The following is a 16,691-nucleotide window of genomic DNA, read 5'->3' as shown; positions in this document are numbered from 1 at the left end:
GCTCCCCTAAGAGCTACCATCTGGAGACTTAGCTGTCTCCAAACACACAGCAGAGAAAAAAACATGGAGTTGGACATTTAACTTCCCCAGCCACACCCTTGAGGTGAAGATATGGTGAGTAGGCATCCCGCTCATCTCTTACACCTACTCACAAAAAATCCAAACCCTTATAATGGCTGGTTAACCCTTTAGCACATAACATGCTGGAGAGAAACTTATGGGTTTCACATCACGAAAGATGGAAACCTTAGCGACACATATCGCCCCTCACATATAGCTCCAGTGACTCTATCACAATGTATTGTAGTGCAGTGAGGGTTGGTGCAGTGTGACAGGCAGTGACAACAGGAAAGATCAAAACAAAGTGTCTTTAATGTCCAACGTACTGTAACTCACAAATGGAAAACAAATGGTATCCTCCGGATCGCAGCTGGGGCGTCAAGACAGGCTGTTTCCGAGACTGGTTGCCGTGGAAGACTGCACCACCGTGTCACGCTGAGGGGTGCCAGGAGTTTTGGCTTCGTTTGGCTCCGTGTTACTTTACACAAGCCAAATCTTGCAGAGCCACCTGTTCTGCAGTTTGCAAACCAAGATAGACACACCCAACCGTTTACTGCAGGGTTTTTAAATGGAATCTGTGGCCATGGGCCACTTGTAAGACCCAGCTGGAGAGAGCGAACCGCCCCACTACCATTCTGTAAGGCTAGTTTCACATTAGCGCTTTTGAGTGCAGCGACGGCCTGCGCACGGCCACCGCTAAGCCCCGCCCACTGCCGCGCCTCCACCGGTAGCTCCGCCTACCGGCGCATGACGCTGCATGCGTCCAGCGTCCCCTATCTTTGTCACTGGGGGCGCAGGCCGTGCGCAGTATGCGTTTGGAGGAGCATGCGTCCTTTTGATGGTGCGCCGACCTGTGCCAAACGCAACCTGCTGCAGTTTGGTTGCGCTCGGTGCACCGTCAAAAAGGCGCATGCGCCGCCAAACGCATACTGCGCATGGCCTGCGCCCCCAGTGATAAAGATAGGGGAGGCAGGACGCATGCAGCGTGGGCGGAGCTACCGGCAGAGGCACGGCAGGGGGCGGGGCTTAGCGGCGGCCGTGCGCAGGCCGTCACTGCGCTCAAAAGCGCTAATGTGAAACTAGCCTACTTCGCTTCAAAAATAAAAGCACTTAACGGGTCTTCCTAAACATTACCTTGGCCGAATAACTTGACCAGGACCACACTTACTTTTATTTTGCACTGCAATCACAGCTATGCCTGCGACTGCAATGCACTCCAGTGGCCTCAATATGCTTCTATGTGCATCCTGGGTGATACATATCAACCCTCGCATATGATCCCCCTCACGGCCTCACAGTATTAAGGTACTTTCACACTTAGCAATGTATCAGCAATCCCGACCAGCGATATGACGCTGTCAGGATCGCTGGTACATCGCTAAGTGGTCGCTAGTGAGCTGCCACACAGGCAGATCTCACCAGCGACATCGCTGGGGATGGGGGTCGCTACTTACCTGTCAGACGAGGCGATCCTGACGTCCTCCTGCCCGCGTCCACGCGTCGCTCGTCTCTCCACAGGAAGCCCAGCAGGAAGCAGACGACGAGAAACAGTCCTGAACGTTCTCGTGCGATCAGCGATAACCAGCGGGGGAGCCGGTTGTAGGTAAGTATCAGACATACGTCCAGGGCTGCCACTAGGAATTTCGGGGCCCCATACTGGCAAAATTTTCGGGGCCCCCTTTAGACTCCGCCCAGGCTCCATCCAGCCCCGCCTCCACCACTCGAACTGTCCACAGTCCCACCGCTCTCTCTTGGATAAACTCCACTTCTCACCTATCACACATTAACAGTTCCCATCACCAGGTCACACATATAGCCAGCAGCTTTTGCTTTGGCCAAAAGATTGTTTTAAGTCGCCACTAGTGTTGAGCATTCCGATACCGCAAGTATCGGGTATCGGCCGATACTTGCTGTATCGGAATTCCGATACCGACTTCCGATATTTTTTCAATATCGGAATTCGGCATCGGAATCGGAAGTTCAGTTGATTGACGGCCTGACGTCATCATGATGCGCGGTGTGTGCGCATCATGATGCGCCGTCATTTCGGGCCTTCCGGGGCTCTCTACCGGCCTGCCGGGGGGCTGTGCCGGCCTGCCGGGGGGCTGTGTGGACTGCCCGGGGTCTGTACCGGCCTGCCGGTGGTCTGTGCACCCTGTGGGGGTCTGTACCGGCCTGCCGGGGGGCTGTGCCGGCCTGCCGGGGGGCTGTGCTGATGTCCGGGGGTCTGTGCAAGCATCGTCCGATGGGACTACAAGTCCCATCGGGCGATGCCTGCTACCATGACCGTGATTGACACATTAGCCAATGATGGGACAGTAGTAGTCCCATCATCCGGCTAATGTGTTAAATGTTAAAAAAAAAAAAAAAAAAAATACTACATACATACTACATGCATGCTACATACATACTACATGCATGCTACATACATACTACATATATACTACATACATACTACATACATGCTACATACATACTGCATGCTACATACATACTACATACATACTACATGCATGCTACATACATACTACATATATACTACATACATACTACATACATGCTACATACATACTGCATGCTACATACATACTACATACATACTACATGCATGCTACATACATACTACATATATACTACATACATGCTACATGCATGCTACATACATACTGCATGCTACATACATACTACATACATACTACATACATACTACATGCATGCTACATACATACTACATATATACTACATGCATGCTACATACATACTACATGCTACATACATACTACATATATACTACATACATACTACATACATGCTACATACATACTGCATGCTACATACATACTACATACATACTACATGCATGCTACATACATACTATATATATACTACATACATACTACATACATGCTACATACATACTGCATGCTACATACATACTACATACATACTACATGCATGCTACATACATACTACATATATACTACATGCATGCTACATACATACTACATGCTACATACATACTACATATATACTACATACATACTACATACATGCTACATACATACTGCATGCTACATACATACTACATACATACTACATGCATGCTACATACATACTACATGCATGCTACATACATACTACATGCATGCTACATACATACTACATGCATGCTACATGCATGCTACATACATACTACATACATACCACATATATACTACATACATACAATACATTCATACAATACATACATAGACATACAGTACATATAACATAGAGTAACATACTTACCAATACTTGTCACATTGTTCCCCGAAGCCATTGTCTTTTCCGGGATAAATATTAACATAACAAACCACAAAAATACTCACCCACGATCCGAAGCAGTCCACGAGTGTGTCCCACTACGATCTTGGGTAGAGAACTGCAGCATCAGATGATGCTGCCGTTCTCTACGGGCTGCAGGAATCCAATGACTGAAGGTAGGTATCCTTCCGCACTGTATTCCTCCGCCACTTAAAAAAAAAAAAGTCCCTAGTCTCACTTTATGCCATTGCTGTGTGGGAATTTCCCACACAGCAATGGCATAAAGTGAGACTAGGGACTTTTTTTTTTTTAAGTGGCGGAGGAATACAGTGCGGAAGGATACCTACCTTCCGTCATTGGATTCCTGCAGCCCGTAGAGAACGGCAGCATCATCTGATGCTGCAGTTCTCTACCCAAGATCGTCGTGGGACACACTCGTGGACTGCTTCGGATCGTGGGTGAGTATTTTTGTGGTTTGTTATGTTAATATTTATCCCGGAAAAGACAATGGCTTCGGGGAACAATGTGACAAGTATTGGTAAGTATGTTACTCTATGTTATATGTACTGTATGTCTATGTATGTATTGTATGAATGTATTGTATGTATGTAGTATATATGTGGTATGTATGTAGCATGTAGTATGTATGTAGCATGCATGTAGTATGTATGTAGCATGCATGTAGTATATATGTAGTATGTATGTAGCATGTAGTATATATGTAGTATGTATGTAGCATGTAGTATGTATGTAGCATGCATGTAGTATATATGTAGTATGTATGTAGCATGTAGTATGTATGTAGCATGCATGTAGTATATATGTAGTATGTATGTAGCATGTAGTATGTAGCATGCATGTAGTATATATGTAGTATGTAGCATGTAGTATGTATGTAGCATGCATGTAGTATATATGTGTTATGTATGTAGCATGTAGCATGCATGTAGCATGCATGTAGTATGTATGTAGTATATATGTGGTATGTATGTAGCATGCAGTATGTATGTAGCATGCATGTAGTATATATGTAGTATGTATGTTGCATGTAGTATTTATGTAGTATGAATGTAGCATGTATGTAGTATGTAGTATGAATGTAGCATGTATGTAGTATGCATGTTGTATGTATGTAGCATGTAAATTTTTTTTTTTTTTTTTTTTTTTTTACATTTAACACATTAGCCGGATGATGGGACTACTACTGTCCCATCATTGGCTAATGTGTCAATCACTGTCATGGTAGCAGGCATCGCCCGATGGGACTTGTAGTCCCATCGGACGATGCCTGCACAGACCCCCGGAGCCTGCACAGCCCCCCGGCAGGCCGGCACAGCCCCCCGGCAGGCCGGCACAGCCCCCCGGCAGGCCGGCACAGCCCCCCGGCAGGCCGGCACAGCCCCCCGGAGCCTGCACAGACCACCGGCAGGCCGGCACAGACCACCGGAGCCTGCACAGACCCCCTGGCAGGCCGGCACAGCCCCCCGAAAGGCCCGTACAGACCCCAGAGAGGCTGTACAAGGGCAGGAAAGGGTTTTTCTTATTCCGATACCGGAAGTCCCATAGACTTGAATAGGACTTCCGGTATCGGAATCGGCGATACCGATACTTTTTTTAAAGATCGGCCGATACCATCCGATACGATACTTTGAAGTATCGGACGGTATCGCTCAACTCTAGTCGCCACCATAACAGGGTAGACACTTTTGGCCAGGCCCTACTCTACTGTAACCTATTAAATATTTGTTAAAATATGCAATACAATTTAGGTATATTTTTATTTATTTTTCAATTTTTTAAAATGACCAATAATATCACATACAAGGAACAAATACCACCGCACCATGTCCAGACCACAACTTACCACCACATACAAGGAACAAATACCGCTACACCATGTCCAGACCACATATTACCACCACATAGTGACCTATAATAAGACATACAAGGAACAAATACCGCCATACCATGACCAGACCACATATTACTACCATAGTGACCGAATAATATCACATACAACGAACAAATACCACCGCACCATGAACAGACCGCAAATTACCACCACAAAGTGACCAAATAATAGAATATACAAGGGACAAATACCACTGCACCACGCCCAGACCACATATTACCACCACATGGAGACTGAATACTACAATACTGACATTAATTAAAAAAACATAATACTATGACCATAAGAGACATTATACACACAAGATCTGTACTTAGTATGCAGTGTCTGTGTACAGGTAATATAGTGATCAATGACATTATACACAGGAGCTCTGTATATAATGTACAGGTAACACAGTGATCACCGGTGACATTATACACAGGACCTCTGTACATAGTGTCAGTGTACAGGTAACACACTAACTCACCAGTGATGTCTCTAGGTGAAGTCCTTCATCTTTGTTTTTCATCTTTCATCCAGCACAGATCGCCATCACGTCTTCCAGCCAGGACTTGTCTCTGCAGGAAATAACACAGTTATCTAGAGCTCCGCTTGCAGAACACATTACTTATTTTTTCCCAACTTCTACATTACACCACATGAAGAAAAAAAGGCGACATAGTATCACTCTACACAGTAACAGGACCGCCCCCCCATTTACAACAGTATCCTCAAGAAAATAAAATACATCACTGCAGTAATAATATCCCTTAATTAGCCCCTATGGTAATAATATCCCCCATCCTGACTCCCGTGTGTCTCATTTTTGGCTTCAGCCATATGTTCTCCCATCCCACCCTCATCAGTATCCATTCTGCCCCATATGATCTCCCTCCTGACCAATCTGTCTAAATCGTATCCATCCTGCCCCATGACCCTGCTCCATCTATCTCCAATCATGCCCCGTGTCTCACATTCTGCCCCCTCCTGTGTCTCACTGTCACATTCTGCCCCCTCCTGTGTCTCACTGTCACATTCTGCCCCCTCCTGTGTCTCACTGTCACATTCTGCCCCCTCCTGTGTCTCACTGTCACATTCTGCCCCCTCCTGTGTCTCACTGTCACATTCTGCCCCCTCCTGTGTCTCACTGTCACATTCTGCCCCCTTCTGTGTCTCACTGTCACATTCTGCCCCCTCCTGTGTCTCACTGTCACATTCTGCCCCCATGTCCAGCATTCTGCCCCAGTGTCTTGCATTCTACCCCCAGCGTCCACCATTCTGCCCCCAGCGTCCAGCATTCTGCCTCAGTCTCCAGCATTCTGCCCCAGTTTCGAGCATTCTGCCCCATGTCCAGAATTCTGCTCCAGCGTCCAGCATTCTTCTGCCCCATGTCCAGCATTCTGCCCCGTCTCACAGTCTGCCCTCATATCCAGCATTCTGCCACCAGCGTCCAGCATTCTGTCCCCAGCGTCCAGCATTCTGCCCCATGTCCATTCTGCCCCCAGTGTCCAGCATTATGCCCCATGTCCAGCATTCTGCCCCAGTGTCCAGCATTCTGCCCCATGTCCATTCTGCCCCCAGTGTCCAGCATTATGCCCCATGTCCAGCATTATGCCCCATGTCCAGCATTATGCCCCATGTCCAGCATTCTGCCCCAGCGTCCAGCATTCTGCCCCATGTCCATTCTGCCCCCAGCATTCTGCCCCATGTCCAGCATTCTGCCCCCAGCGTCCAGCATTCTGCTCCCAGCATTCTGCCCCTAGCGTCCAGCATTCTGCCCCCAGCGTCCAGCATTCTGCCCCCAGCATTCTGCCCCCAGTGTCCAACATTCTGCCCCCAGAATTCTGCCCCCAGCGTCCAGCATTCTGCTCCCAGCATTCTGCCCCTAGCGTCCAGCATTCTGCCCCCAGCGTCCAGCATTCTGCCCCCAGCATTCTGCCCCCAGCGTCCAACATTCTGCCCCCAGCATTCTGCCCCCAGCGTCCAGCATTCTGCCCCCAGCATTCTGCCCCCAGCGTCCAGCATTCTGCCCCCAGCATCCAGCATTCTGCCCCCAGCATTCTGCCCCCAGCGTCCAGCATTCTGCCCCCAGCATTCTGCCCCAGCGTCCAGCATTCTGCCCCCAGCATTCTGCCCCAGCGTCCAGCATTCTGCCCCATGTCCATTCTGCCCCCAGCATTCCTGCCCCATGTCCAGCATTCTGCCCCCAGCATTCTGCCCCCAGCGTCCAGCATTCTGCCCCCAGCATTCTGCCCCCAGCGTCCAGCATTCTGCTTCCAGCATTCTGCCCCCAGCATTCTGCCCCCAGCGTCCAGCATTCTGCCCCCAGCATTCTGCCCCCAGCGTCCAGCATTCTGCCCCCAGCGTCCAGCATTCTGCCCCCAGCGTCCTGCATTCTGCCCCCAGCGTCCTGCATTCTGCCCCCAGCATCCAGCATTCTGCCCCCAGCGTCCAGCATTCTGCCCCAGCATCCAGCATTCTGCCCCATGTCCATTCTGCCCCCAGCATTCCTGCCCCATGTCCAGCATTCTGCCCCCAGCATTCTGCCCCCAGCGTCCAGCATTCTGCCCCCCGCATTCTGCCCCCAGCCTCCAGCATTCTGCCTCCAGCATTCTGCCCCCAGCATTCTGCCCCCAGCATCCAGCATTCTGACCCCAACGTCCAGCATTCTGCCCCCAGCGTCCTGCATTCTGCCCCCAGCATCCAGCATTCTGCCCCCAGCGTCCAGCATTCTGCCCCAGCGTCCAGCATTCTGCCCCATGTCCATTCTGCCCCCAGCATTCCTGCCCCAGCGTCCAGCATTCTGCCCCCAGCATTCTGCCCCCAGCGTCCAGCATTCTGCCCCCAGCATTCTGCCCCCAGCGTCCAGCATTCTGCCCCCAGCATTCTGCCCCCAGCATCCAGCATTCTGCCCCCAGCATTCTGCCCCCAGCGTCCAGCATTCTGCCCCCAGCATTCTGCCTCCAGCATTCTGCCTCCAGCATTCTGCCTCCAGCATCCAGCATTCTGCCCCCAGCGTCCAGCATTCTGCCCCCAGCATTCTGCCCCAGCGTCCAGCATTCTGCCCCAGGCCCCCTGGATAGCCGCTCTCAAAAAAAAAAAAAAAAATTCTTCTTACCTTGTTATCTGTCTGTGCTCCAGCGGCGAGGCTCCCTCCCTCTCCTAGTCCCACGTGGCACACTGAATGAGGAAGTGGAGGAGCAGAGCAGTGTGTGAAGTCAGGTGAGGGCGGAGCTGTGGCTGGACCATTGTGCAGGGGGGGATTTCGGCGCTGGCTGGACCATGGGGGGGGGGGGCTGCCCGAGGGGCCCGGGGGGCCCGGCAGGCGCTGAGTCTGAATTTAAAATAAAGCTGCAGAAGCCTGTATAAAATGTAGGGGGGCCCCAGCGCAGATCGGGCTGCCAGCATGGTCGGGCCCCCCCTAATCACCGGGCCCCATACACATGTAAGGCCTGTCATGCCCTGATGGTGGCCCTACCTACGTCACATAACGTCACAAGTTATAACGATATTGCTAGCGATATCTCTTAGTGTGACAGGCCCTTTATAAAGAAAAGATGTGATAAGTCATATACAATCCTTTTTCTCTCGATCTTCTAACTAATCTCTTCTCAAATACTGACAAGTTTTAGATGAGTTTTGGCTAAATATTCTTAAAAGGAGGAATCACTTTGGCACATCTTTTGATATGCTAAGCTCATTCAGTACTTGCTCTGCAGTCGTGTTTTTCTACAAAATGGATGGTTTAACACATAGAGGTTTGTTTTATTTCATTTTTTTCTTTAATGACAAGTTTTTAGTGGCATTATTTCATGTGTTTTATTTCCAAAAACATCACATTGTGTTAACTGATAGTTTAGCAGCATACTACATTTTTGGAGAACCTCATTTGTGAATAAAAACACAGAAAATAGACTAGACGCAAAATGCATTTTGTGTAAAGAACGTCATATCATCGTATTTACTACCAAGCACTAAATGGTTAAAAATTACCTTAGGTGCCTGTCTATGAATCCAATCTGAGACTCTCCTCATGCTTTTAATTCTGTTTAGGACCCAGAAGTGCCCTGTCTGTTCTGTGTAACCTCCCAGCTCCATGATATAATATTATATAGTGGGTGCACTGGGCAGGCTGAGGACCAGAGCACTTTCCTAACAGCGCTGTGTTCGGATACGTTTTCACAATGAGCATTTCTTGCATTTCTGAGTTTTAGATGCTGCAGATTTTCTATATATATTTCTGAGCCAATTAGTTAAATTAGCTTAATGGTGTTTTTTCATTGCATGTTTTAGTGCACTTTATACATGCGGTATTCTGGTATGTCATATTTTGAATAAAACAGTTTTTTGGAAATTTGATCTTACTAAGGCTAATTTCACACTAGCTGATGCCTCTGCATGTGTCGTTTTGACGGTGCAGTGACCGCAACAAAATGCAACACGTTAAGTTTGGCGCAGGTCGCCGCACCGTCAAAATGACACATGCAGAGGCATCCGCATACACCAGCATGGTACCCAATGCTAAAGATAGAGTACGCATGCCGATGTACGTGGAACTGAACAGAGGAGGTGCGGCAGTGTGCGGAGCTTCAAGGAGGAAGTCCACATCCCTCCGCAGCTCTGCCATACGCTAGTGTGAAATTAGCCTTAGCTATGATATAACTTTTGGGCAAAAATTAATTTAATTTGTAAATAATTTTAGTGTATTTTCGCTGTGGAAAACATTTTCAAATGCATGTGCTTTTTTATCTGCAGATTTTCTTCATCTCATTCATGCCTCTTGGATAAATCTGCAAATGAAAGGCATATTTAAGGCAACAAAAACTGATTTGTTGCAGATTACAAAATTAGCATCTCTGTCATTGCCCGCAGCGTTAAAAATAAAATGAACTACAGTGGGCATGAAACTTCTATAAATCCCATGTACTATGCTGGAACTGTAATGGTGTTTAAGATTTCCATTGCAGCCAGAGGCCTGTTTAAGAGCCGCCATCTTGGTCTTCCTGGGAAGCACAGCCATGGGCAGGGTTTCATAAGGGACCATAGTTTCACTATATATTGACTGAAGTATTGCCATGTATGTACAAACGATCAAGTGACTCAAGGATTAAGTTCCCTGTGTGGACTAGAAAATACAGTGTAAAGTAAAATAAAAGTTTTTTTTTAAATATAAAAAAGGATGAAGTTCTAAACAAACCTTTTTTGTTTAAAAAATAGAGGGTTTTTTTGGCTGAGATGGAAAAAACTGGCGTAAAAACAAAAAGGTTTAAAAATTTTGGCCTAAAAAAATTGCAACTTTTTGAAACTCTTAGGCTACTTTCAGACTAGCGTTACCAGGCGCAGAGCTCGGCTGCCGCTTAGCTCCGCCCTGGCCACGCCCCCTCCGGTCAGCTCCTCCTATGGTCGCATGACCCTGCATACGATCAGCGTACCCTATATGTAGCATTGGGTACGCTGGCCGTGTGCTGGTATGTTTTTGCCAGCGCATGCGCCCTTTTTGCGCTGCGCTGCGCCCAAAAAAATGCAACAAGGTGCGTTTGGTGCACATCGGCGCAGCGCAAAAAGGGCGTGTGCGCCCGCATAAACATACCAGCGCATGGCCAGTGTACCCAACGCTAAATATAGGGTACGCTGATCGCATGCAGCATCATGCGACCATAGGAGGAACTGACCGGAGGGGGCACGGCTGGGGTCGGAGCTTAGCCGCGGCCGAGCGCTGAGCCTGGTAACACAAGTCTGAAAGTAGCCTTACCCCACTCTTTTGGCATAAAAGTTTTGCTGATTTGGGGCCATAGTTTTCTATGTGTTAAGTAACAGTCAATTGCAGGACGCACAAAATTTGTTAAAATGCATGGTCAGTGAGAGGAAAGGCATTTGTCACGTTTTTCATTTATAACATGTTCCTTCTTTTCCTATCTCTGTATTTCTATTACAAAGACTGGTGGCATTTACATATTATGATAATTATTTTTGCAACTTTTGTTATAGTTTTGGCAACATAACGAGTGGCTTGATGTTGTGATTGATGATCGACTACCTACCTTTAAAAATCGTCTGGTATTTCTTCACTCCGCTGATCTCAATGAATTTTGGAGTGCACTACTGGAAAAAGCTTATGCAAAGTGAGTTCTCAACTTGCAGAAAATCCTATGAATTTCAACAGTAAAAATGTATATTTTTAATTACCTAAAACTTGGAAGGTTCTTTTTACATTGCGTCTGTTAAATTACCTATAGGTCTGAAAACTCTAATGGTACCTAAGAAAATCTGTCTTTTAGCATACACTTGAATTTTATAGCTATTCAGCTGCACTTTTCTGGAGTGAAATGTGATGGCACATCTTTGAAGGGGTATTCTCATGCTATTAAATTTATTTTGTTTGTTAGCATGAAATTAAGCAGGTTTGTAGCCCCTATGCTGCCTGTATCTAACTAAAGGCCCCGTTACACATAGCGACTCACCAGCGATCCCGACAATGATATCAACGTGTCAGGATCGCTGGTGAGTCGCTACATGGTCGCTGGTGAGCTGTCAAACAGACAGCTTCACCAGCGATCAGGACCAGCGACGTTGAGCGCGGCGTCGCTGTGTACTTTAGTTACCAGCACGCTGATGCAGGGAAATGGTAACTAAGGTACCGTTGGTAACGGTGCGTCACTTAGAAACCCGATGTGTACCTTAGTTACCAGCTCCCTGCATCAGCGCGCTGGTAACTAAGGTACACAGAGGGTTTCTAAGCACAGCGCAGTGCTTAGAAACCCTGCGTTTACCTTAGTTACCAGCTGATTGCTGGTCTCCCGCCTGTCACACGCAGCAATGCGTGCTGGCCAGCGGGAGACCAGCGACCAAAAAAATGTCCAGGGCTTTCCTACAGTGATCAGCGATACCGGCAGGGGGGCCGGTCACTGATCGCTGTCACACACAGCGATCTTGCTGGTGAGATCGCTGTTACGTCACAAAACTTGTGACTCAGCAGCGATCTCGCTATGTGTGACGGGGCCTTAAGACTTCTGTCTATTCTATATTATTCCCTTTCTCCACCATGCCCACGATGAGAACGGTTAACTCCTAACATCCCAGTCAACTCTGTCCAGCCCATTGATTTCTATAGCAGTTAGCTGCTCACCCTCCCTTCTTCCCTCCTACTCAGCTCTTGGATTGTTTGGAGAACTGCTGTGAAAACTGGTGCTGATAGTGCGCAGTATTGTGATTCTAATCATGGCTCTGACTTTCCTGAGTTGTGAGCTTGTTTAAATATCCTGTTATATCTATATACAAATATACTGATAACAGTTGAAGACCTCACAACTATGGCAGACAGTAATGTGTTGTAGTAGCACAAAACTACTCACAAGAACCGTCACTCAAGAAATAGCACCCGCCACTTGGGCATCCAGACAGTAGGAGAGACTGCAGAGCTGTGATCTACTCTAGAGAAAACTTTAGCATACCCATTTAACATAGTGTTGCACATAATATGAACAGACTCTAATACATTGCCCCTAAGAGAAAATGCTTGCAAAAATTATATAAGCTAGAAAACTGGCAGCCTGTTGTTTATTTTCTCAGCAGGATTTAGACTGAAAGAAAACCCCCTCAGACCAGCATCCTCTTCTCAGTTGTTGCCATAACCTACTTAACAATCTAACAACTGACACAAGCATCATCGCCCACTGCATAATATGTGTTTTGTTCTAGACTCAATGGTAGTTATGAAGCACTAAAAGGTGGCAGTACTGTAGAAGCAATGGAAGATTTCACTGGGGGAGTTTCCGAAGCTTATGAAAACAAAAATGCACCCAAAAACTTTTTTGAAATAATGGATAAAGCTCTGAAAAGAGGATCAATGTTAGGTTGCTCCATTGACGTAAGTAGTTTTTTCATCCAATCATTTTTATACAAAAATATTAAAAATGAATTAATCTGTTAGTAGGAACCTTGCTGTCGAACGTGAGCTCTGCAAAACGCATCCTGCCTGCCTAAATCACTGGCAGCTCTTCTGATTGAGGCATGCATGATATTGCACACGGACTACTAATCAAAAGAGGAGCCGGATTTCTAACAATTACAGTAGGTACGGAAAGAATTCAGACCCCTTTCAATTTTTCACTCTTTGTTTCATTGCAGCCATTTGGTAAATTCAAAAAAGTTCATTTTTACTCATTAATGTACACTCTGCACCCCATCTTGACTGAAAAAAAACAGAAATGTAGAAATTTTTGCAAATTTATTAAAAAAGAAAAAACGAAATATCACATGGTCATAAGTATTCAGAACCTTTGCTCAGACACTCATATTTAAGTCACATGCTGTCCATTTCCTTGTGATCCTCTTGAGATGGTTCTACTCCTTCATTGTAGGCCAGCTGTGTTTAAACTGATAGGACTTGATTTGCAAAGGCACACACCTGTCTATATAAGGGGTGTACCATTACTGATGTATACTCCACCCCTCTTTATTATTCTGTAATGTACATAACTGTAACTAGTGTTGTATACTTCATTGCTATAAGATGTACATTATTCTGTAGCTTAGGGAGAGTGCAGTTAGTAGTTAGGACACTAGATGGAGCACAATAGTGTATATAGTTAACTAATAGGAGGAGTCTGCTGTGAGTAAGTCAGGAGCATTTTCTGAATGTAGTGAGTATAGCAATGCCAGCAGCAGAACTTCATCAGACCAGATGGGACCCTGACTGTGCGGAAGGGGTAGCAGAAGGTATGCTGAAAAGGAGATATTGTATGCATGTGTTGGGAGACCAGGGCGTGATTGAGCAGTGTTTGTCAGCCACGACTTACGGTCCTGGCTTCCCTCACATCTATATCTGACCTTACAGCTCACAGTGCATGTCAGACAAAATGAGAATCATGAAGTCAAAGGAACTGGCTAAGGAGCTCAAAGACAGAATCGTGGGAAGTCACACATCTGGCCAAGGTTACAAAGGAATTTCTGCAGTACTCAAGGTTCCTAAGAGCACAGTGGCATCCATAATCCTTAAATGGAAGACGTTTGGGACCACCAGAAGTTTTCCTTGACCTGGCCGTCCAGCCAAACTGATCAATCGTGGGAGAAGAGCCTTGGTGAGAAAAGTAAAGAAGAACCCCAAGATCACTGTGACTGAGCTTCAGAGATGCAGTAGGGAGATGGGAGAAAGTTCCACAAAGTCAACTATCACTGCAGCCCTCTACCAGTTGGGCCTTTATGGCAGAGTGGCCCGACGGAAGCCTCTCCTCAGTGCAAGACATATGAAAACCTGCATAGAGTTTGCTAAAAAACACATAAAGGACTCCCAGACTATGAGAAATAAGATTCTCTGGTCTGATGAAACAAAGATAGACCTGCCCAATAAAATCCCAACAGTGAAACCTGGTGGTGACAGCATCATGCTGTGGGAGTGTATTTCAGCTGCAGGGACAGAACGACTGGTTGCCATTGAAGGAAACTTGAATGTGGCCAAGTACAGAGATATTCTGGATGAAAACCTCTTCCAGAGTGCTCTGGACCTCAGACTTGGCCGAAGATTCACCTTCCAACAAGACAATGACCCTAAGCACACAGCTAAAATAACAAAGGAGTGGCTTCGGAACAACTCTGTGACCATTCTTGACTGGACCAGCCAGAGCCCTGACCTAAACCCATTTGAGCAACTCTAGAGAGACCTGAATATGGCTGTCCAGCAATGTTCACCATCCAACCTTATGGAACTGGAGAGAATCTGCAAGGAAGAATGGCAGAGGATCCCCAAATCCAGGTGTGAAAAAAATGTTGCATCATTCCCAAGAAGACTCATGGCTGTACTAGCTCAAAAGGGTGCTTCTACTCAGTACTGAGCAAAGGGTCTGAATACTTATATGACCATGTGATATTTCAGTTTTTCTTTTTTAAGAAATTTGTAAAAATTTCTACATTTCTGGTTTTTCTGTGAGCATGGGGTGCAGAGTGTACATTAATGAGAAAAAAATGAACTTTTATGAATTTACCAACTAGCTGCAATAAAACAAAGAGTGAAAAAATTTAAAGGGGCCTGAATATTTTCCATACCCACTGTAGGTGGTGGTTCGCAGGGCTCCCATCCACAGGCCACAAACTACTGTCACCACAAGGTGAGTCAATCTATTCAGTGAGCAAACTCTGAACCAAGGCCCTGCAATCTATTTGCTTATCTCCAGTTATAGACCTGTCAACTCTCCTGATATTTGAACATGAAAACAAAAATAAACAATTCTCAAACTGATTGTGCGAGTCCTTAGTTATTACTCCTGGAAATATCAATGGCAACTAAATGATGTATTTAAATTGCCTCTTCAGAGAGAAAGAGGACATGAACTCTATAGTGCCACCTGTTGGTAGTAGCGATCCTAGTGACATACCCGCTCTGGCATGTCAAGGTAAGAAGATTTATTTGCCATGCAATGCTCCTCTGGGAAATTTAATATGCAAATTGCCTCTTCAGAGGGAAAGAGGACTTGAACTCTGTAGCGCCACCTGTTGAAAACCAGAGCTGGTATGTCACTCTCCACAACGCGAAACCTTACCCCTTAGACACCAGTTCAGAGCCTCTCACCTAGCCATATCAGTTCTCATACTTTGCAATGAAGAGGGCCAATAGCCCGAAACATCGTGTCTGCAAATTGAGATTCTGATTAGGCTTTTATCCTAAGTCATATTACAAGACTCATTAAAGGGTTGAGTCTGACTTGTATGATTGCTACTTCCAACAGGTGGCACTATACAGTTCAAGTCCTCTCTCTCTCTGTAGAGGCAATTCGCATATTAAATTTCCCAGAGGAGCATTGCACGGCGAATAAGCCTCCTTACCTTGACATGCCAGAGTTGGTATCTCACTCTCCACAAGGAGAAACCTTACCCCTTAGAATTAAATGATAAGCATTTTTCTATACAATGTCAAATCAGTTCAGCAGGTACATGCCCAATTGTCCATTTTTTCATAAATTTATAGGAGAAAAACAAAAACGCAAAACTATGTATTGATAATACATGTCCCATATTTGTTTTTGTCTACTAACGCATGCAAGTCAGAAGAGCTGGCAGGTCATCTTTACAGAGAAATATATAAACTAATATCATAATTATTACCTAACTCAATCCTCCACCGATACAGTCCTGCCGTCATGATGTCATGGCCATTATTCCCCTTGAATACTGCTAACAATCTCTGGCCTTAGTGCTCATGTGCAAATATCACCCTGAAGTCAGGTATTGTCTGCAAGGGGCAGGGGAATGGTATACATGACATCATCGCTTCCAGACCAGGAGAAATCACCTGAGCAGGGGGATTGAGTAGGCAAGTGGAAGTTATTATTTTTTCTCAGCTTTTAGCCTACTTTTATTTCTACTTTACATCACAGACAATCTATTTAATGAAACAAGGTCCACTGTCTTTCTCCCAAAGTCTTTAGCACAATGCATGCTT

At 46.1% G+C, this 16,691-nt stretch overlaps 1 protein-coding gene across 1 annotated transcript in view; it reads left to right on the top strand.

The window, feature by feature from the left end:
- Nucleotides 1–16,691, top strand: part of CAPN9 (calpain 9) — a 305,702-nt gene that overhangs the window by 126,155 nt on the left and 162,856 nt on the right. Inside the window, exons 4-5 of the mRNA XM_073560090.1 lie at nucleotides 11,246–11,379; nucleotides 12,956–13,124. Coding sequence (XP_073416191.1) covers nucleotides 11,246–11,379; nucleotides 12,956–13,124 — 303 coding nt within the window. The remainder of the gene's footprint in view (nucleotides 1–11,245; nucleotides 11,380–12,955; nucleotides 13,125–16,691) is intronic.

This window comes from Dendrobates tinctorius, unplaced genomic scaffold, assembly GCF_039654945.1.
Source record: "Dendrobates tinctorius isolate UK_male_01 unplaced genomic scaffold, ASM3965494v1 ptg000293l, whole genome shotgun sequence".
NCBI classification, from domain to species: Eukaryota; Metazoa; Chordata; class Amphibia; order Anura; family Dendrobatidae; genus Dendrobates; species Dendrobates tinctorius.
This window is presented reverse-complemented; position numbering and strand designations above follow the sequence as displayed.